This window comes from Pleurodeles waltl, chromosome 4_1 (assembly GCF_031143425.1).
Source record: "Pleurodeles waltl isolate 20211129_DDA chromosome 4_1, aPleWal1.hap1.20221129, whole genome shotgun sequence".
Lineage (NCBI taxonomy): Eukaryota > Metazoa > Chordata > Amphibia > Caudata > Salamandridae > Pleurodeles > Pleurodeles waltl.
Genome location: NC_090442.1, coordinates 314,149,169 through 314,172,750, shown reverse-complemented (window position 1 = coordinate 314,172,750; position 23,582 = coordinate 314,149,169). Strand labels below are relative to the sequence as shown.

Here is a 23,582-nt window from a genome sequence, read left to right as displayed (position 1 = left end):
TGAAAACTGCTGTTGTTGTGGACCATGTCACAATTGCAAATGGTCAAGATTTCATCCAAACTTCAGAGAGGTTGTTCTGGCTGTTCTACAGATATCAAAGTCAGTGTGCACCTTGCAAGAACTGGACATTGTCTTTGACATTTAGCTTGAACTATCTGTCAAAGAATGTGAGTAAATCAGACGAATGTCTGCAAGTGGAATAATTGACCTTGCCTGCATCAGAAATGTGACAAATATACCTATGCAACGTGATAAATACTGGTCATAAACATCGAACAAGATGAACTTGAAGGTGTTAACTCACCAAAACATTGCTGATGCTTTAGTGAACACTGAATATTCAATTAGGGCAATTGAAATGATTGTCAATGAGGATTTAGTACCTGCAGAGAGAGATTCAAAAGGTATAGGCCATATTGTTCAAGAACTTAACAGCAAATTAGAAGAAGCTGACCTTCATGTTGTGCCACATGTTGAGTGGGCTGTTAGAAATGATTCCAATCGAGTCATTGTACTGTCAAATGGCACAGATGGTATTATTGTGCTACTTAGATTTGTTGCATTGTTCATATGTCAAGCATTGTCAGAGTTATGGATATGTTACGGAACACACGAGAAAAAACAGTTAATCGTGCTTCATATTCTGTACAGGTATGCCCAGAGATGCCCAGTATTCTTATCAAGGCATATATTCTTACGGGTGATGACACTTTGAGCAACATTGAAGCAAAGTTAGGAGCTTTAACTGCTGAACCTGTGAAGTTTCTAAAAGGATTTGCAGAGACAGAAAAAGAATGTGACTTTAAGGACACAGAAAAATTACTTGTGCATGTGTGGAAAAGGAGTTCTGATTGTCACACATTCAACGATCTTCGGTACAGTGAGTTCAAGAGATCAATCCTGCGAAGTGACCTTCAACTGACGTCATATTCTGTGCATGGACACATTAAAAGAGCGTTCTACTTGATCAGAAGATGTATAAAGGTTTTTGATTATGCAAGTGAAGAGAAAGATCCATGTGAATTTGGTTGGGAAAATATTTATGGGGTGCTAAAATCTAAAAAATATCAAAAGCCACTAGCCGCAGAACTTACATGTACTTGCAAATCCTGTGCTACAAAAAGATCTCCCTGCCGAAATGCTCTTCTCAAATGTTCAGTATTCTGCAAATGTACCACGACCGAATGCCAAAACAAATAAACAAAGTGAACTATGAAAATGTGTCTAGAACAGGAGTGATAAACATTATTTTTTTCATATTCAGATCATAAAGAGTGTTTGGTGTATACATAAAAGGTTTAAAAAACATTATTTGTTTCATTTCTATATACATATATAATTCCTCTATTATAGCTGCCATTTTAGAAAATGGCAGCAAGGTTGCTCTTAGGAGTTATTTTCTGTCTCTATATGACTCCTAGACCCCCAAAATCAATTTTTACACCAAAATGAAGTATATAGTTCTCATGGTTCCTGAAATATTACATAATCACTGCAACACATCCGCCATTTTAAAAATGTTGTCCAGAAACATGTGGTCCAGATCACCAATGCCTACCCAAGCTAAATTACTTCTCTAATGATCCAAAAACACAAATCAAAAAAGAAAATCTCTGGACAACACTTTTTTTTACAGAGGTATATCAGAGGGCCAGGATTATAGCTTTTGGTCCCATTTAGGTAAGTGCCCGTTACATTTGGGCTCAAGAGAAGCTTCCCAGTTTCTGTAGTGTTGCTGAGCTATCATCTCGGTGTTGTAATGGTTATGAAGCGGTCACCAGACGATAGAAGGCAGCCTGAATGTTGGAATAGATAGTGGAAGGGTAGGGAGAAGAAAAAATGAAGCATTGATATTTCTGGTATTCCATATTTGAAACTAAGGATGTTGAGCTACAGGAGGCAGAACTTGAACTGCTTTCCACAGCATAAGATCTTTCCCTTTAAAAAGTCCATCACCCAGGTCTTCCACCCTAGTTAATCTTAGCGAGCACCAATGCCATCTTTATTGCTTAGGGGTCCAAATTCCAAAGGCTATAGTATAAAAGATGAGCCACGGGACAATAATGGTGCACACACAAGATCCTTAGGATGGCAACCTCACAGGAGACTAGAGACTAGATAAACATCCCAGTTCATTTATTGGACTGACAGTGCTAAAACCCACTGAATATAAGCAGACGAAAGTTCAGATAGTCGTGTATTATTAGGGTCATGTTGCCTTAAGTGGATCAAGAGAACACTGGATACAGAGCACCCAGACAGGACTCTTGAAATTTGGCTTTTCCACATTTCAGTTGCTCCACTGATGCTACTTTTGCAATGTATCACCTTTTTGAAACAATGCAGTTCCAATCCTTTCGAGAGGCATGTGCCACAATAATAGCACTTTATAAATGCAGATACAGAGATGGAACACTACTGTTCCCTGCAGGGCCCCATCTCTATAATCTGGAAGCACCCTCTAGAATGAGGTTGGAGTTTCTGCAAGTGCTTTGCAATTGCGAATGGCATTGTAACACTATGCCAGAATAATACACCTGCTACAGCATGCAGATTCCAGAAACACACACTACAGATAAGTGATCCATGTAGTAAAATATCTGCCTTGAGGGCTGAGCATATTTAATTTTCAACATCCACGGTGACTGACCAGTTCTTATGCTGGTGCCAGATTTCTGAGTTGTCTAGATCTAAAAGTGTGTTTTTGCATTGCTAATCAGATTTCTGCTTTATTGTTCCTGGCAAAATGTTTTCTTCTTGAAGTTGGATTTTAACTCCAAGTAAATTGCATGTTCCAGTGTGTCACATTTTGTATCCATTTTTACTGTATTAGGCAAGTAATGCTATTGTGTGAATAAACCTAAATACAGAAGAGATGTGCTAATTGTAAAAGAAGACCAAAGTAACTATGTTCCCCTGCACAGTCCCCCTTCACAGTTACAACTCGATGCGTGATAAACACAGAGGTTATGAATGGCACTGGATATTATTTTTGCAAACATTTCTGTTACAGGTGATGAATGAAAAACTTCAGCACTGCATGGAGTTGACTGATATGATGCGTAATCACCTGAATGAGAAACATGCATTGCGTCTCGAGTGGATGATCGTCATTCTCATCACGATTGAGGTATTGTGCGCTCGCATAGTTTTCAGTAGTATATATCTTTCCTTCACTGGTTCTTATTTTTTCGTTGTACCTTCATCAGTGACTCTTTCCTCTGATGTTTAGGGCACCTATCGTCTCACATCACATAAGCATTGAACCTGCCACTCTTTGCGATTTGTCACCACCATTCTTTGTTTTTGATGTGATGTAGCCCCAATCTAAGACTTGCCTTCGTCACACCCCAATTTTTTTTCAAATTTGCTCTGTATGTTGCCGTAGTTTTCGTCAGTGTGTCTGATCCACTCTGTTCCATCACGTGTTTAGGTCTAGAGTATTCACTGCTGCACATATTAAGGATATTGCAAGTCACTAAAGAGTTCTGAGCCCATATAGAGGAAGAACCCGAAAATCAACTTTCCTAATAATTTCACTGAGGTAACTTGCAGTATCCTTTTTACATGCTGTATTGCAGGGGTCTCCTGCAATAGTGAGAGCTACTTCTTGTCAAGGAAATCTCCCCCCCCCCCCCCCAACCTAATAGCAAACTTTATCAATGTAAAATAGGGACTACATCTGTTAACATTACACCAGTGGCTACCTTAAGCAGGATCATAATTAGTGAACACCCAAACATTTCAAGCAACCAGCAGCTTTAAATGTGTTTTGAAAATGCAACTTTTTGTCATCATCAGACTATCTGTTGCTGAACATAAACATTTTCCTTTGAAATACGCTTTTGATTTGAACAATCAAACTCAATTTTACAGATGAAACAAAATATACCTTTTTCTTTCAAGGTATCAGATTTCATTTTTACGGAGTCCCCAAACATCCGCCTGTCATCTTCATCAATGTGCATATGCCTCACTTTGACAGATTCTGCTTCGAATGCCCAATGCGTTACAATCGTAGGTCTTGAACGCCAACCATAACACTGTTATGGACTGGTACTGCTCGCCGGTCAAGACTCTGTTCCTGCTCTGAGACTGCTCCGTGGCAACTGCGTTTCTCTGTGACCAGTGCATGCACCTGAGTGTTTGACTGCTTCACAAATGCAGGGAGGTGTTGGCCAGAAGTGCTCTGTTTAATGAGGGTTAGATTTTAACTCAAGACATTGAGCCATGCTGAAAAGATTCTTCTGTTTAGCTGTGACCCGGCAATATGCCATAAATTCTAAATCAACACGGGAAATGTATGCAAATGCTTTAGTCTCACTGAAGTGTGATACGTTCGGAGCTGTATAGCTTCACTAAAGTATTTATGGGAGTTTGTGCAAGATGTAAGTACATTTCCATCCTATTCTTTTCCTTGTAAAATTAATTGTACAATCTTCAACTGACCAAAGTGAAATAGTTTGGTATCTTAGGAAAGCACTTCCAAAAGACATAATCTATGTCATCATGGGAGTGCTGTTTAAGAATTTTAGAGTGTTACAGCTGCCTTAAAGTGACTATTACATGCAGATAAGTTTGAGTCAGTGTTTTTTTCATTATTTTCAAACAAATGTTAGGGTGGAAAACCTCACTCATCTTTTATAGTGGAGACATGGTGGAACAACGCATGCACTTACAACGCATGCCTTTACAACGCAATACGTACAATGCATGATCATTACCATGCATGCACTTACCACAAAATGTTTTTACCACGCATATGCTTTTACCACGCATGTCTTTACCACGAAAATTTTGTAGTACAGGCATAGTTGGTAAAGGCATATGCATGGTAAAAAGTAGTGGTAAGTATAACATAAGTTTATATATATATATTTATATATATCTATATATCTATATATATAAATATATATATATATATATATGTTCGATGGCATGTGTAGCTGCAGCTACACATGCTATGCACAGGTCCTGCCATCTAGTGTTGGGCTCGGAGTGTTACAAGTTGTTTTTCTTCGAAGGAGTCTTTTTGAGTCATAGGACCGAGTGACTCCTCCTTTTCGGCTCCATTGTGCATGGGCATCGACTCCATCTTAGATTGTTTTCTTTCCGCCATCGGGTTCGGACATGTTCCTCTTCACTCCGCTTGTTCGAGTCAGAAAATCTTACAAACACTCTAAATTTGTCAGTATTGTTTTCGATCGCGTCTCATCCAGCATCGAGACCTCGGAACCGGCGGATACACATCTTTGATTGGCCTTCGGGGCACCCGCACCCAACTTAGGCCTGGTCAGCCCGACCAAAAGTATAGTTGAAGCCTCATGGACCGGACCCCGTTTAGATTCTGCCCTCGGTGCCACGCCAAGTATCCCTACACAGATCAACATCTGGTTTGTAACCTGTGTTTGTCTCCGGATCATCGATAGGATACCTGCAAAGCCTGTAAATCCTTCCATTCAAAAAAGACTTTAAGAGACCGAAGAGCTCAAAGGTTAGAGATGGCGTCCAGAAGCACTGAACGCCTCGACGCAGAAGAGGAGGAAATGATTCACACCGCTGTCTACGTTTGGGGATCCGATTCCGAACAAGAGTCTGACATCGACCGACCACTAACAGTCGGCCAGCACGTGAGTACGCTTGCCCCGACCCAAACCAAGCCCAAACACAAGGCCTCTGGGATGCCACTGCCAGAAGGCCATGGCTCTACCCGTAAAAAAGCGACCGGTGACCAAGTAACATCCTCGGCACCGAAAAAGGCCACGCCAGTAACAAAGCCATCGGACTCGAGCCGAGGCACAGGCTCCGAAATCATACGACACCGACCCATCGAGTCGAAACCCAGAAAGTCACTTTCGGAACCGAGGCCAACAACTACTCCAGGCCCATCGGTGCTGAATAAACCAGCTTCGGAGCCGAAGAAACAAAGCTATACAGAGGAGCATGGACTTTCGAAACAACTAAAAGAAATCCATAGATTTGATGAGAAATTGCAACAAATTGAGGATTTTGATGAAAAACAGGCCGGGACACAAATCCACATTGATACTGGCAAGATCCTCACAGCACCTCCTCTGAGAACAAAAAGAAAACTGGCCTTCCATGGACGTTTGGACATTGATCAGCCAATGGCTAAAGTGTCAAGAGAGAAATCTCTGCCTCCCCAGTTTTCTCCTCACCAGTCTCCTCCTCAGTCTCCTCAACTAACTGTCTTCCCGCCTGCTACACCCACTGCACAGTCTCTATCACACACTATGCAGTCACAACATGACACAGATCCATGGGATCTCTATGATGACCCAGTCTCAGACAATAGTCCAGAGTGCTACCCATCTAGGCCATCGCCACCTGAGGATAGCACCTCCATATACACAGGTTCTAGCTAGGGCAGTGGCTTTTCACAACATGACCATGCACACACAACCTCTAGAGGACGACTTCTTGTTCAATACATTGTCCTCAACTCATGCAACATACCAAAGCCTACCCATGCTCCCCGGTATGCTCAAACATGCGCAGCAAATATTCCAAGAACCGGTTAAAGGAAGGGCTATAACCCCAAGGGTAGAGAAAAAGTACAAGCCACCACCCTCTGACCCCATTTGTATCACACAACAGCTGCCCCCAGAACCAGTAGTGGTCAGCGCAGCAAGAAAAAGGCCTAACTCACAGTCCTCTGGAGATGCACCCCCTCCAGATAAAGATAGCAAAAAATTTGATGCTGCAGGGAAAAGGGTGGCGTCACAGGCAGCTAATCAGTGGCGCATAGCTAATTCGCAAGCCCTACTGGGATGAGATGAAGGCCATTATTCAGTATTTCCCCAAGGACCAACACAAGAGAGCCCAGCAGGTAGTAGAAGAGGGACAGGCAATTACGAATAATCAAATAAGATCGGCGCTAGACTCCGCAGATACAGCCGCAAGGACTATAAATACAGCTGTCACCATTAGGCAACATGCATGGCTCAGGTCATCCGGTTTTAAACCTGAATTCCAACAAGCCATCCTCAACATGCCTTTTAATCAGCAACAATTATTTGGCACACAGGTTGACACAGCCATAGACAAAATGAAAAAAGACGCCGACACTGCCAGAGCGATGGGAGCGCTTTATTCTTCCCATCCCAATACAGAGGCTCATTTCGAAAGCCTCAATATAGGGGAGGCTTCAGGACACAACCTTCCGAGCCATCCACCTCACAAGCCAGGCCCTCCTACCAGACACAATATCAGAGAGGGGGATTTCGGGGATCCTACAGAGGACAGTTCCCCAAATCTAGAGGAAAATACCAATCCTCAAAACAAGCCACTAATAACAAACAGTGACTTGACCACCACCTTACCTCACCACACTTCCCCTGTGGGAGGAAGACTACAAAAGTTCCACAACCAATGGTTAAACATCACAACAGACACATGGGTACTATCCATTATCCAACATGGTTACTGCATAGAGTTCACACAAATTCCTCCAGACATTCCCCCAAAAACGCACAAACTTTCATCGCAACATCTTGCAATGTTGCAAACAGAAGTGCAGGCACTATTACTCAAACAAGCCATAGAACTTGTGCTGCATCATCAAAAAGGAACAGGGGTTTACTCCCTATACTTCCTTATTCCCAAAAAGGACAAAACATTAAGACCAATATTAGATCTCAGGTCTCTCAACCTCTACATCCGATCAGAACACTTTCACATGGTAACGCTACAAGATGTAGTCCCACTGCTACAACAGGAAGAATTTATGGCAACACTGGATCTAAAAGATGCGTATTTTCACATACCCATCCATCCAGCTCACAGAAAATATCTCAGATTTGTTATACAAGGAAAACATTACCAGTTCAAAGTATTACCCTTCGGGATAACAACAGCTCCCAGAGTCTTTACAAAATGCCTTGCCGTAGTCGCAGCATACATAAGGAGACAACAAATGAATGTATTCCCATATCTCGACGATTGGCTAATAAAAGCCAACACTCAACAACAGTGCCAACATCACACATGTTATGTAATAAACACCCTACACACACTAGGGTTCTCAATAAATTACCAAAAGTCACACCTGCAACCATCACAAATTCAGCAGTACTTAGGGGCTACATTAAACACCCAAAAAGTGCTTGCAAGCCCAAGCCCACAAAGAGTGCAATCGTTTCACACCATACTGCCAAAAATTCAGCCAAACCAACACTACACTGTCTGCTTTGTCATGAAACTGTTGGGTATGATGGCATCATGCATCGCCATTGTCCCAAACGCAAGGTTACACATGCGGCCCTTACAACAGTGCCTCGCAAAACAATGGTCGCAGGCACATGGTCATCTCCAAGATCTAGTGTTGATAGACCGCCAAGCACACATTTCGCTTCAGTGGTGGAATCCCACCAATTTAAATAAAGGGCAGCCATTTGAAGACCCTGTGCCTCACGCCATTCTCACAACAGATGCATCAATGATTGGATGGGGGCACACCTCAACAATCACAATATTCAGGGACAATGGGATAACAAACAGAAACAATTTCACATAAATCACTTAGAACTGCTACCAGTGTCCCTAGCACTAAGAGCCTTTCAGCCTCTTCTTGCTCACAAACACATTCTTGTCAGAACAGACAATATGACAACAATGTACTACCTAAATAAACAGGGAGGAACCCACTCATCACAACTTTGTCTTCTAGCACAAAAAATTTGGCATTGGGCAATTCACAACAACATACACCTGGTAGCTCAATACATTCCAGGAATTCACAATCAATTGGCAGTCGACCTCAGTCGAGATCACCAACAAACCCACGAGTGGGAAATTCACCCCCAAGTACTTCACAAATTCTTTCGTCAGTGGAGGACATCAGACATAGATCTGTTCGCCAACAACCACAACGCAAAATGCCAAAACTTCGCGTCCAGGTACCCACACCCTCTATCCAAGGGCAATGCTCTGTGGATCAACTGGTCAGGGATATTTGCTTATGCTTTTCCCCCTCTCCCGCTCATTCCATTTTTGGTCAACAAACTGCGTCAAAACAAACTCAAACTTTTCCTTATAGCACCAACGTGGGCACGTCAACCATGGTACACCACATTGCTAGACCTGTCAGTAGTACCACACATCAAACTCCCAAACAGACCAGACCTGTTTACACAAAACAAACAACAGATCAGACACCCCAATCCAGCGATGCTCAATCTGGCTCCTGAAATCTTTCACCAGAATGTATGGAAGTGGTTAAACAGGCAAGAAAACCTACCACCAGGCAGTGTTATGCTAACAAATGGAAAAGATTTGTTTTCTACTGTCAAGCAAAACACATAACACCATTAGACGCAACCATACAAGACATTGTAAGTTATTTACTCCACCTACAAAAAGCAAATTTAGCTTTTTCATCCATCAAGATATATCTCACAGCACTTTCTGCCTATTTGCAAAATAAACAAACCAAATCTCTATTTAGGGTGCCAGTCATCAAAGCTTTCATGGAGGGACTAAAATGAATCATACCTCAAAGAACGCCACCAGTACCCTCATGGAATCTTAACATTGCATTCACACGACTCATGGGTCCACCGTTTGAACCCATGCACTCATGTCAGATTCAATTCCTAACTTGGAAAGTAGCATTTCTAGTGGCAATCACTTCATTACGGAGAGTTAGTGAAATACAAGCATTCACTATTGAACAACCCTTTATACAAGTACACAAACATAAGGTTGTACTTTGCACAAACCCTAAATTTCTACCAAAAGTCATCTCACCGTTTCATTTAAATCAAACAGTGGAACTTCCAGTCTTCTTCCCACAGCCAGACTCAGTGGCAGAAAGAGCACTACATACATTAGATATTAAGAGAGCTTTAATGTATTACATTGACAGAACAAAATCATTTAGGAAAACTAAACAGTTGTTCGTCGTATTCCAAAAAACCCATACTGGTAATCCTATATCAAAACAAGGCATAGCCAGATGGATAGTAAAATGTATCCAAACTTGCTATCTAAAGGCTAAAAGACAGCTGTTAATTACTCCAAAAGCGCATTCCACTAGGAAAAAAGGAGCAACAATGGCATTTCTAGGAAATATACCAATGGCAGAAATCTGCAAAGCAGCCACTTGGTCAACACCTCATACATTTACCAAGCATTACTGTGTAGATGTGTTAGCAACACAACAGGCCACAGTAGGACAGGCTATACTAAGAATACTATTTCAAACAACTTCAACTCCTAAAGGCTGACCACCGCTTAGGGGAGGAGAATTGCTTGCTTTGTAGTCTATGCATAGCATGTGTATCTGCAGCTACACATGCCCTTGAACGGGAAATGTCACTTACCCAGTGTACATCTGTTCGTGGCATGTTCCGCTGCAGATTCACATGCGCCCTCCCTCCTCCCCGGGAGCCTGTGGCCGTTTAAGTTACATTTAAAATTTGTACATATGTATATAAATCTTTATTCCATTGTATGGACATCTCTTTCTTTATACTCTATCACTCCTACCTTACCCTCTGTGGTAAAACAATCTAAGATGGAGTCGATGCCCATGCGCAATGGAGCCGAAAAGGAGGAGTCACTAGGTCCTGTGACTCGAAAAGACTTCTTCGACGAAAAACAACTTGTAACACTCCGAGCTCAACACTAGATGGCAGGACCTGTGCATAGCATGTGAATCTGCAGCGGAACATGCCACAAACAGATGTACACTGGGTAAGTGACATTTTCCATATATATATATATATACACACACACACACACCCAAAAACCTACCTACCCTAAAAATGACCTTACCACCCCAAAACCCATCCCCACTCTAAAACATAAGCACCACTTACCACCCCAAATCCCATACCCACCCTAAAACCTAAAAATATCCTTCACACCCAAAAACCCATACCCACTCTATAATACAAAAAATGCCCTTACCACCCCAAAACCCATAACTACCCTAAAACCTACAAATGCCCTTTCCGCCCAAAACCCATACCCACCCTAAAACCTAAAAATGCCCTTACCACCCCAAAACCCATACCCACCCTAAAACCTAAAAATACCCTTACTATCCCAAAACCCATGTCCATCCTAAAACCTAAAAATACCCTTACCACCCCAAAATCCATGCCCACCCTAAAACCTAAAATGCCCTAAAAATGCCCTTACCAACTCAAAACCCATACCCATCCTAAAAATGCCCTTACTACCCAAAACCCACACCCAACCTAAAACCTAAAAATGCCTCAACCACCCTAAAACCCATACACACCCTAAGACCTAAAAATGCCCTTACCACCCCAAAACGTATTCCCACCCTAAAACCTAAAAATACCACTAGCACCCCAAAACCCATGCCCACCCTCAAACCTAAAAATGCCTACTTTAAAACTTCATGCACGTTTTAACACAACCAGCTGCTCTGCCCTATTAATCTGGGTTCATCTGATGTCATGGAACTGGGTCAGACCTAGTCATGGTTGCAGAAGCAGGCAGTGGTGGGTCCCTGATGCATTTAAACTTGTCTGTAAATATCTGATGCTGAAAAATATGTGCCAGTCACTAAATATAAGTGCTGGTGGTCCCCACCTGTTCAAATTAAATGCTGGTCTTTTCTACCCCTTCTGCCAGTCAGTGCATAAGTTTCATCGGGACTAGGGGCCAGATGTATCATCACGGCCCTTTGCGCTTCGGAATTAGCGATTTTTAAGAAATCGCTATTTCCGACTCGCAAAGTGCCATGTATCACATTTGCGATTCGGTAATAGCGATTTCTTAAAAATCGCAAATGCGATTACCGAATCACAAATTGCAATACCGGCCCCATTCTCAGCTATGGGCCTGTTGGCCATATCTGCGATTTTTTTGCATTTCCAAAATTGAGATTTCTGAACCAGAAATCGCAATTTTGGAAATGCAAAATCCCAGGGTGCTGGGGGCCTAAGGCCCCCTCTGCTGCACCCCAAAACATTTTTGGGGGACTTGTAAGGTTCACACATGCCAAAAAGGCATGTGCGCTTTACATGTACAATTTAAAAATGCATTTAAACATTTTGCACCAGGTTACCACCTGGTTTCTTTTCATGGTATTTTGCATATGCAAATTGCCATTCTGCAAAAAATCGCAATTTGCAATTTTTTGCTGCATCTCCTTGTGATGTGGATTTTGCGAATCGCAAATTGCGACTCGCAAAACCAGGTCGCAACGCAAAAAATCGCAATTTTTGCGATTTCTTAAGTTTGGTCTGCGAATGCCTTTCATGCATCGAATTTGCGATTCGCACCGTTTGCGAGTGCAAAAAAGTTTCATACATCTGGCCCTAGATTACTCTTGGATTTAATATATTCAGTTGATAGGCCCAGAATACGGCTGCCATACTCTTCTATAAACTGAAGCAAAATCTCGGACTGTCTCACTGAAGGGTCTATGTAGGCATCCAGTCAAGAATAAGACTGAATTCCAAGACACCTAGAGGTGTGCATAGACCAGCAAATTCAGAGTGAAATCCTTCAAGCAATATTTTTCATCTACACACCCCAAGAAAATGCAGAAATCGTGGCAGGGAGACAAAGCTTTCTCGAGTCAGCAACATCCTTGGAGATAGCCATGGACAAAAACCTTAACTTGCAAGAACATATCAGCACAGCCACATGCAGTACAGTTCTCCAACTCACTTTCTCCAAGAAGGTAAAACCGTTCATCTTCCCTCCAGATTTTAAAATCACAGTTCAGTTCCTAGTCGTATCCAGGCTCAACTATGTCACTGCACCACCAATGGGATTACCAAAATCATGAATACCACTCCTGAATCTGACCCTAATTGCCACAACAACATTGATTACTAGAAGAAAACCTTTCAATCATATTATACAATTTCTCAAGTTTCTCCACTGACTCCCATTTGAAGCCAGGATCCGCCTGAAGATAGAATGCCTGACACACAATGCCATGCACCAGGACTCACCAAAGTACCTTACTCAAAAAAGCTTGATTTCAGGAGGTAGCTGCTCCCTATAGACTGCTGACACTCTACTGCTGGAATTTTAAAAATAAGACGACCAACACCTGAACCTTTTCCGGGTCTTCCCTAAGAATTTGAGATTTAGAGAATTCAAACAAACCCATTGCCTACAGCCTCCGAGAAAAAAGGTTTAAACGATTTTACAAAATAGATTCCTTCCATAACGATGCCCGTAGAGCAGGCAACGCCAGGACAACATGACACACTCTGGACGAGTCACAGCTATCATTAGCCTAGCTGTTGTAGCTCTGAAGTGCAATCATGTACAACAAACCTTTTGTTGTGGACTTTGCTTCTCTGTCGCGCTAATATGGAATGGGCTATGGTTTTCCCTGGACATACATTTTGGTTCTGTTTTGGTCTTTGTTTTTACTTTTACTTGATAATGTATGGGTATGGAAAGGGTTATGTTTATTCTCTGTATATCACTGTGATACCCATGTCACACTAAAGCTAAATTCAAGTCTTGCCTATCACCTATTGCTTTATGGATGGCAGACAATGCATGGCAACTAAATATGGACAAGACTGAAATTCTTATCTTTGGATACCTACTGGACACCTGGTCATTGGAATTGTGGCCTTTACCGTTGGGTTCTTCCTTTCAAGTTTCTGTAGTAAGGAACTTGAATGTCACAATTGACAGCAGACAGTTTTTGAAGCCCCATCTTAATGGGATTATGTATTCCTTCCCCTATTTTTTCCATCCAGATCTTCTGAAGAAAACATTTCTTTCAACCATTGAACTACAGACAAAACAGTTTTTCTGGCCATCTGGCAGCTTGTACTGTGCTAGGGCTATGTGTCTTCAGTACTGTCGACCTCCATTGGCTTCCTGTTATCAGACAGATTCTGTTGAAGACCATTTGTATATAATTCATCCTGTGTTTCATAAGCAAGGGCCAGTCTGTAGCTGAGATAAAATAAAATCATATATTCCGAACCAGCATCTTCGCTCATTCCAAGCACCACTTTTAACCTTTTTGCTCCTAGGCCTTTTCCCCCTATAATGCTAAGCACTTTTTGGGATATTTGGGGTAGTTCATAATTAGGCCTCCATAACTTTTTTTCCCCACATAAGGTCCCTGTGCCAAATTTGCATCAGTTTTTTCAACATCTTGGGGAGTGTGGTTTTCCCTGGCGGGGGACTGCGAAAATAGGCAAAATATAGAAAAATAGAAAAAAAGTGTTCTCCAAAAAGTTTTTTGTTTTTTTTCCTCCTAAAAATGGTATAAGCAAAATGTTTGCTGTTCTAAAGTCACCCTTTTCCTGGCTTTCAAAAACATGCAGAGTTGAATAAAAAAATAAAAAAAGTTTTATGACAGTTTTGATATTTCTCGAACAGGTAACCCATTTTTGCTAATTTTTGTGCTTTCATCTACTTCTAGTTTGTTATTAAAATGATGGTTAATTCCATAGGTGATCCGGGAAAGCTATGGATTTCTGAAAAGTAGTCAAAATTCTAAATTCAACAGGGGGTCATTTGTGTAGATCCCTCCAGGTTCTCCCAAGGAAACTACTGTTAAAATAAATAAAAATGATAATGAGTAGGGAAAAACTGCCATTTGTGTCACTATGGCCAGTTTACAAAAGCAATATACCATTACATTCAGTAGACCCTTCTGGTTGTTGGGATGTGTGGGATTTATTGGTTCATGCAGAGAAATGCAATTGGTAATAACAAATATTCTACCATTCTGTATTCCCACATGTCTCCTGATACAAATGGTACCTCACTTGTTATGGGTAGGGTTAGTGCCTGCAGAGGGAAAGGGCCCTAAACACAACATGGACACAACACGTTTTTTCCACTGAAAATTGACCCTTTTTGTTAGTGTGTGTAGTTGTGGATTGTGGGCCTTAGCTCAGCAGGCACTTAGGGAAACCTAGCACGCCTGTACATTTTTGAAAACTAGACCATAGGGGAATCCAGGGTGGGGGCAACTTGTGTGGCTCCCAACAGGTTTTCTTACCCCAAAACCTTAGCAAACTTAAACTTTGACTAAAACACACACACAGTTGCCTCACATTACTGTGATGCAGGATCCACAGATTTCCTACCACTTAGCATTACTAAAGTCTCCTGATAAAAATGGCAACACACTTGTGTGGGTGAGGCTAGTGCCCACTACAGGAAAGACCCCAAAATGGTACACTTACACATCACAGTTCTTCCACTATGAAATGGCGCTTTTTGCCGTATGGTTAAATGTGGATTTTGGGCCTTAGGTCAGCTGGTACCTTGGGAACCTAGCAAAGATGCACTTTTTTAAAACTAAACACTTGGAAGGAATCTACAATGGGGCTACTTGTGTGGCTCTCATCAGGTTTTCCTGCAAACCTCAAACTTTGACTAAAAAACACATTTTCCTCACAATTCTGTGATGGAAACTTCTAGAAACTGGAGGAAGCCACAAATTCCTTACAATCTATTGTCCCCGCACATCGCCTGATAAAAAGGGTATCTCACTTGTTTGGGTAGGCCTAGTGCCCAAAACAGGAAAGGCAACAGCAAATCCAACATGGACACATCACATTTTTCTACTGAAATCTGATTCTTTTTGCAGAGTGGCTAGCTGTGGATTTTTGGCCCTAGTTCAGCCTGCACCTTGGGAAACCTAGAAGAACCTGTACATATTTGAAACGTAGACACCAGGGAGAATCCAAGGTGGGCTGACTTGCTTGGCCCTCACCAGGTTTTCCTACCCAGAAGCCCTTGTTAACCTCAAATGCTGACTTAAAAAACAAATTTTCCTTACATTTCTGGGATGGAAAGTTCTGAAATACACATGGAGCCACAAATGTTTTATCACCTATCATTCCCCCAAGCCCCCAATACAAATTATACCGCACTTGTGTGGGTAGGCTCACTACAGGAAAAGCCCTAATATACAATGTGGACACATCAACATTTCCTGTCACAAAAATGATCTGATTTGGCGATGGCTGGGTGTTTTTTGTCTGGGAATCCATGCTTACCCAGGGAAACCTACAGAACCCAGACATTTCTGAAAACTAGACACCCTGAGGAGTCCAGAGTGGTATGCATCACTTAGATCCCACAAAGGTTTCTTATCGACAGTTCCCTGCAAACCTCAAACTTAGCCTAAAATTATAAATTTTTCTTGCCTTCCTGTGAAGTAAACTTTCGGAATCAGCAGGAATCCACAAAATTCCTACCAGCCAGCATTCTGCCACTTGTCCTGATAAAATGCTACCTCATTTGTGTGGCTACGCCTAGTGCACGTGACAGGCACTCATCAAACCAAGGCTGATGGGAGTCTTGCAGAGCAGGTCTCATTTGACCCAGGTTTGATGTCCCTCAGGGGCACTAGGCCGGGTCAAGTGGGGAAATGCTGGGTGGTAAGACTTTTGTGGATCCTTGAGGTTTCCTGAAGTTTATGTACAGAAATGCAAGGAAAATGTGGGTAAGAAAATGTGGTATGCATGTGAGGCACACCACCCTGGACTTCCCCGGATGTCTAGTTTTCAGTAGTGTGTGGGTTTGGTAGGATTCCCTGAGTGGGCGCTGAGACCGGGTCCAAACACTGAAGCTACCTCTACTGGCGATTTGTCCATATTGTGTTTTGGGGCCTTTTGTATCATGGATGGTAGGCGCAGCCACACAAGTGGGGAAACATTTTTATCAGGGCAAGTTGAGGAAGGCAGTGTGATAGTAATTTTGTGGATCACTGAGGTTTCCAGAAGGTTACCTCTCAGAAATATAAGGACAATGTGCAATTTTAGTCAAAGCTTGAGATCTGCAGGGCATTATGTGTAAGAAAATGTCAGGGGACCCACAAAAGGCACACCATCTTGGACTGCTCCGGGTGTTTAGTTTTCAGAATGCCTGACTTTGTTAGATTTCCAGAGGAGGCAGCTGACCTGAGCCATAAAAGTGCAGCTATTCAGCATAGAAGTAGAGCGATCTGGAACATAGCCCAACTCTTTTACCTATATGAAAAAAAATCCAAAGTAAAATTTCTCTTCATGCCATGAAGATTGGGATGCTTTAGTCCCTGGTGAGTGGGGTTAAGGTGAGGTGTTCTGGGGGAAGGGGGAGCGGCAGAAAGACTGTTAAGGTATATTGGAGGTGAAGACTGGGCCAAATGTGTGGGCGGGTGAGCAAGCCACCTCCACATCTTGTAGCATAAAAAGCACTCCTTGGTGTCCAGTGGGCTTTCCACCCCCTCCCCCAAGCAGGGCGGATTGGAGTTAAAGACCTCTTATTTGCCCCCCAAGAGGGATATAAAGACTTTTGTCGGTCATTTAAGGGGTGGGGCTAGACCCAATGCCTGGACATGCCACCCTGTCTATTGCTTCACAAAAGAAATCCATGGTATCTAATGGGCTTTCTGCCCCCTGGGGGTGGATTGGAGATAATAACCGCCAAGCTGACCCAAGGAAGGCAAAAATACTTTTGGGCCTAAGGAAGCATTAGCCCATTGCCAGGGGACCACTCCCCCTCCAAATACACTGCCTGGTGGTCTAGTAAACTTTCTGACCCCATTGGGGTGGGCAGACTGGAGGAAAATACCTCCTATCTATTTGTCTATTTGGAATTTTATAAAGCGCATGGCTGCCAAAAGGCTTCCCAGCGCTAATGCGGAACCAGAAAAGAAGACAACTGAGAGACCCTGTGAGGGAAAGAGGAAGGTCTTCAAAGATTTCCTAAAAGAGAGTTCAGAATCTACTGATCAAACTTCGACCGGGAGAGAGTTCCATAGTTGGGCTGCCCTGAAAGCAAAGGATCTGCCTCCCCATCTCGATCTTTTAAACCGAGGTATACTAATCAAGGATGCAGATGAAGATCTGAGCAGTCGTTGGGGGGGTGTAGGGAGTTATAATCTGTTTAAGAAAAGCCGGACCTCTGTTATGAAGGGCTCGATGGACAACGCAGGCAGCTTTGAAATCTATGCGCTGTTCTATAGGTAACTAATGAAGGGAGGCCAGGGTGGATTTTATTGAAATATGACTCGGAATCCTCAATAGGAGATGGGCAGCGGCATTCTGTATGACCTGTAGCCTCCTCAAGACATATTTAGGAGAGCTCATAAACAGGACATTACCATAATCAAGACGTGAAAGAATTAAGGCCTGAACAATAAGCCGTTTGGCTAAAAAAGGAAGAAATGGGAAGATTTTCCTACAAGTCCTCAATGCACAGAAACAAGAGGAAGCTAATTTCTTTGCATGGCATTCCATTGTGAGTTTTGTGTTCAGCCAGAAACCTAAGCTCTTAATAGTATCTTTTGATGGAGGAAGAGTATTTAATCCTACTGAGGCAAGTAAGGAGGTCTGGGAAGACAAAGAGTGTCCCACCAGCATCACCTCTGTTGTTCCATCATTTAATTTTAGTTTACTGTCCAGCATCCAACCAGCAATGTCTGACAGACAAGAAGAGATGGCAGCAGATTCTGAGTTACTCTTGGTGCAAAAAGAGAAAACCAATTGAGTTTTTTCCGCTTTGTAGATAAGAAATAATCCATATGGTTCCACGATCTTTGCCAGCAAGGCCATATAAGTATTAAATAGCGTAGGACTCAAAGAGGAGCCTGTGGACCACATATCAAGGAGAAAGTATCTGAATAGTGTGACTGATTCAAAACTTGAAACTTCCTATGCAAGAGAAAAGATGTCAGCCATTTAAGGCATTTGCCCTCAAATCCCATTTGAGCGATTCTGCTAAACAGAATCTTATGGTCCACAGTGTCAAATGCTGCACTCGGATCAAGAAGAATAATAGCTGCATAGCCGCCTGTGTCTAGGCGGTGTCTAGTATCTTCAGTAACAGCTAAGAGGGCAGATTTGGTACTGTGGAAAGGTTTAAAGCCCATCTGGGTATTGTGAAGTCAGTTCTACTTCTCCAAGAAACCTGACACCTGAGAGTTGAAATGTTTCTCCATTATTGTAGATGCAATAGGGAGGAGGGCAATAGGTTTGAAATTCCCAGGTAAAGCAGGGTCAAGATTTGTTTTTTTCAACAAAGGCTTGACCACAGCATGTTTCCAATGATGGGGGAGACAACCAGAGGACAAGGAATCATTGAGAATCCTAGTAAGAACAGGTGTTACAGCTTCTGAACCCAAAGCCAATGTGGATGGAAGAGATGGGTCTAAAGGAGAGCCCGATTTAATGGAGCAGAGGTATTCATATACCTCCTCTTCCTTAATGGGCTGAAATACTTAAAGTAGTGCACACAGGGCTAAACCTTCTGAGTATGAGACCCCATTATCCCTCTGTAGGAGGCTGGCCTGGCTTATAGTGGGTACCTGATGGTACTTACACCTTGTGCCAGGTCCAGTTATCCCTTATTAGTAGATTAGTAGTGTTCTAGCAGCTTAGGCTGATAGAGGTAGCTATAGCAGAGCAGCTTAGGCTGAACTAGGAGACATGCAAAGCTCCTACTATACCACTTATATCATATAGCACTATATCATAAGAATCACAGTACTCAGAGTTACTGAAAATCAAGGTACTTTATTTTAGTGACAATGTGCCAAAAATATCTCAGATGATATACTCCCTTAGGAGGGAAGTAAAATACCCAAAATATACACACAAACCAAAATCAGGTAAGTAAACAGTTAGAAGAGTAGTGCAAACCCTGTAGAATACAACAGGATGCAATAGTCCTAGGGGCAACTCAAACTATATACTAGGAAAGTGGAATGCAAACCACTTAGGGACCCCATGCCTAGTGTAGTGTGTAGAGGGTCGCTGGGAGTGTAAGAAAACACTAAGGGTGTCCAAGATACCCCACCCCAAGACCCTGAAAAGTAGGAGTAAAGGTACCCTACTTACCCAGAAACACACTAAAGTTGTGATAGGAGATTCTGCAAAGACCACAACAGACTGCAAAGCACTGAAGATGGATTCCTGGACCTGAGGACCTGTAAAGGAAGGGACCAAGTCCAAGAGTCACGAAAGTGTCCAGGGGGGTCAGGAGCCCACTACACCCCAGATGAAGGTGCAAAATGGCTGCCTCTGGGTGGAAGAAGCTGAAGATTCTGCAACAACGGAAGATGCCAGGAACTTCTCCTTTGCACAGAAGATGTCCCACGTCGTGCTGGAGGACGCAGAGTTGTTTCCACGCAGAAAGACCGCAAACAAGTCTTGTTAGCTGCAAAGGTCGCGGTTGAAGAAAATGGGTGCTGCCCGGGCCCAGGAAGGACCAGGAGGTCGCTCCTTGGAGGAGGAGACAGAGGGGGCGCTTAGCAACAGAGAGCCCACACAGAAGCAGGCAGCACCCGCAGAAGCACTTGAACACGGGTTCAAGAAAAATGAGCACAGCGGTCGTCTCAACACTACAAAGGAGGGTCCCACGAAGCCGGTGGTCAACTCAGTGAGTTGTGCAATGCAGGATGGAGTGCTGGGGACCTGGGCTGTGCTGTGCATGAAGGATTCCTTGAAAAAGTGCACAGAAGCCCTAGCAGCTGCAGTTCACGCAGTACACAGGATTACTGTCTGGCGTGGGGAGGCGAGGACTTACCTCCACCAAATTTGGACAGATGGACCACTGGACTGTCGGGGTCACTTGGATCCAGCTCCTGGGTTCCAGGGACCATGCTCGTCAAGATGGGAGGGGACCCAGAGGACCGGTGAAGCAGAAGTTTGGTGCCTGCATTAGCAGGGGGAAGATTCCGTCGACCCACAGGAGATTTCTTCCTGGCTTCCGGTGCATGGTGAAGGCAGACAGCCCCCAGAGCATGCACCACCAGGAAACAGTTGAGAAAGCCGGCAGGATTAGGCGCAACAATGTCGCTGGTAGTCTTCTTGCTACTTTGTTGCAGTTTTGCAGGCGTCCTGGAGCAGTCAGCGGTCGATCCTTGGCAGAAGTCGAAGAGGGAGATGCAGAGGAACTCTGGTGAGCTCTTGCATTCGTTATCTGAAGAGAAGCCCACAGGAGAGATCCTAAATAGCTCTCTGAGGAGGATTGGCCACCTAGTCAAGTAAGCACCTATCAGGAGGGGTCTCTGACATCACCTGCTGGCACTGGTCACTCAGAGGCCTCCATTGTGCCCTCTCGCCTCTGCATTCAAGATGGCAGAGGTCTGGAACACACGGGGAGCTCTGGGCACCCCTGGGGTGGTGATGGACAGGGGAGTGGTCACTCCCCTTTCCTTTGTCCAGTTTCACGCCAGAGCAGGGGCTGGGGGATTCCCGAACCGGTGTAGACTGGCGAATGCAAGGAGGGCACCATCTGTGCCCTTCCAAGCATTTCCAGAGGCTGGGGGAGGCTACTCCTCCCCAGCCCTTAACACCTATTTCCAAAGGGAGAGGGTGTAACACCCTCTCTCAGAGGAAATTCTTTGTTCTGCCTTCCTGGGACTGGGCTGCCCAGACCCCAGGAGGGCAGAAGCCTGTCTGTGGGTTTGCAGCAGCGGTAGCTTCAGTAAAAACCCCAGAGAGCTAGTTTGACAGTTCCCGGGGTCCATGCTGGAGCCCCGGGGATGCATGGGATTGGCACCCCAATACCAGATTTGGCATGGGGGGACAAGTCCATGATCTTAGACATGTTACATGGCCATATTCGGAGTTACCATTGTAAAGCTACATATAGGTATTGACCTATATGTAGTGTGTGTGTGTGTGTGTGTGTGTGTGTGTGTGTAATGGTGTCCCCGCACTCACAAAATCTGGGGAAATTGCCCTGAACTATGTGGGGGCACCTTGGCTAGTGCAAGGGTGCCCGCACACTTAGTAACTTTGCACCTAACCTTTACTAAATGAGGGTTAGACATATAGGTGACTTATAAGTTACTTAAGTGCAGTGTAAAATGGCTGTAAAATAACATGGACGTTATTTCACTCAGGCTGCAGTGGCAGTCCTGTGTAAGAATTGTCTGAGCTCCCTACGGGGGGCAAAAGAAATGCTGCAGCCCATAGGGATCTCCTGGAACCCCAATACCCTGGGTACCTAGGTACCATATACTAGGGAATTATAAAGGTGTTCCAGTGTGCCAATCAGAATTGGTAAAAATGGTCACTAGCCTGCAGTGACAATTTTAAAGACAGAGAGAGCATAAGCACTGAGGTTCTGGTTAGCAGAGCCTCAGTGACACAGTCAGGCACCACACAGGGAACACATTCAGATCACAACTATGAGCACTGGGGTCCTGGCTAGCAGGATCCCAGTGAGACAGGCAAAAACAAACTGACACACAAGTGAAAAATGGGGGTAACATGCCAGGCAAGATGGTACTTTCCTACACCCTCTGATCCAAATTAGTCTGTTTGACCTAAAAGAAAGCCTGAATGTTAGATATCTTTTCCAAGAAAAAGCAGGCTAATTCATTGCTATATTCCTTGGAACCATCTTTCAAGGTTATGCCTGATGGAAGCTGAATCATTTCTCTAACGATAGAGAAGATCTCTTTAGGGGAACCAAGGGACTGTTCAATCTTGGCAGTATAATAAGAGGCCTGCGCCGCTTTAAGTTCTAGGTGGAAGGATCGAGTTAGGCTTTTATAAGCTTTTTTTAAGCCAAGATCATATGATTTCCTCAATTTTCTCTCCATCTGCTTACATTCCTTTTTTAGACATAGCAGATGTGGGGAAAACCAAGGAGAATTCTTTGAACGATTAGTCTTAGTTATAGTGTTGGTGGGTAATACAGTATCTAAGGATTGGGAAATCCAATTGTCATATTTGTCTGCGGTATAGGACAGGTCACGGAATGCAGTAATCTGCAGATTAGTATAGGTATTTACCCAATCTTTTTTATTTAGTTTTGACCACTGACGAATGGTAAGGTGGCCCTTCGGCTGGTGGACTAAGGGGACCGAAGTCCGAAGAGTCAGCGTAAATAAAAAAAAGTGGTCAGTCCAAGTTAGGGGAAGGGGGAATCTGCTACAATATTAGAAAGGTTACTGAAGACCAAATCGAGAGTATGTCCTTTACAATGTGTGGGGCCGGATGTAAGTTGTGAGAGATCTATTTAACGCTGCTAGATCCCCTAATAACCTTGTCCCAGGACCACTGCAAGGGTCCTCCGCATGTATGTTGAAGTCCTCTAGAATAGTGCAGTTGGAGTGTTTACAGGCATAGGCTGCTACAATCTCTGGAAAGGCCTGAAGGAACTTCCCATAAGAGCTAACAGGGTGCAGAAAGACTGCTGGTTGTTATTTAGGTATATGGGGGCTAGGACAACCCATGGGAGGACTGTCCCCTCCCATTATACCACAAAAAAGCACTCCTTGGTGTTCAGTCCGCTTTCTTCCCACTGTTAAGGTTATGCCAGTTTTTCCTGCCCAGGGCCACCATGTCTAGCATATCAGTCTCAGCCAAGCAAAATAAACATCAGAAGACCTGTACTAAATTGAGTGGGCCTTAAGGTGTTCTTTAGCCAGCCTCCCCATGACAGATGACCTACCTGTTACGCATGTGTTGCATTTCATGACTGCGCCATTGAGAAGTGATTGGCAATAAGAATTTGTGCCGGCTGATTGCCACCATTAAGACTAATTATGATTACCTCTGTATGGCATGATCTTAAGTCATCTAGCCTAATTTTGGGTTGCTTTACTTGCTTGTTGCATAATCACTAGCAATACTATCGCT

The 23,582-nt window shown here is 43.5% G+C and overlaps 1 protein-coding gene across 4 annotated transcripts in view; it reads left to right on the top strand.

Annotated features, from left to right (window-relative positions):
• RMND1 (required for meiotic nuclear division 1 homolog) overlaps positions 1 to 23,582 on the top strand; it is a 221,251-nt gene that overhangs the window by 189,173 nt on the left and 8,496 nt on the right. For all 4 annotated transcript variants that reach the window (XM_069228413.1, XM_069228415.1, XM_069228417.1 and 1 more), the window contains one exon: positions 3,014 to 3,130. In XM_069228413.1, coding sequence (XP_069084514.1) covers positions 3,014 to 3,130 — 117 coding nt within the window. The remainder of the gene's footprint in view (positions 1 to 3,013; positions 3,131 to 23,582) is intronic.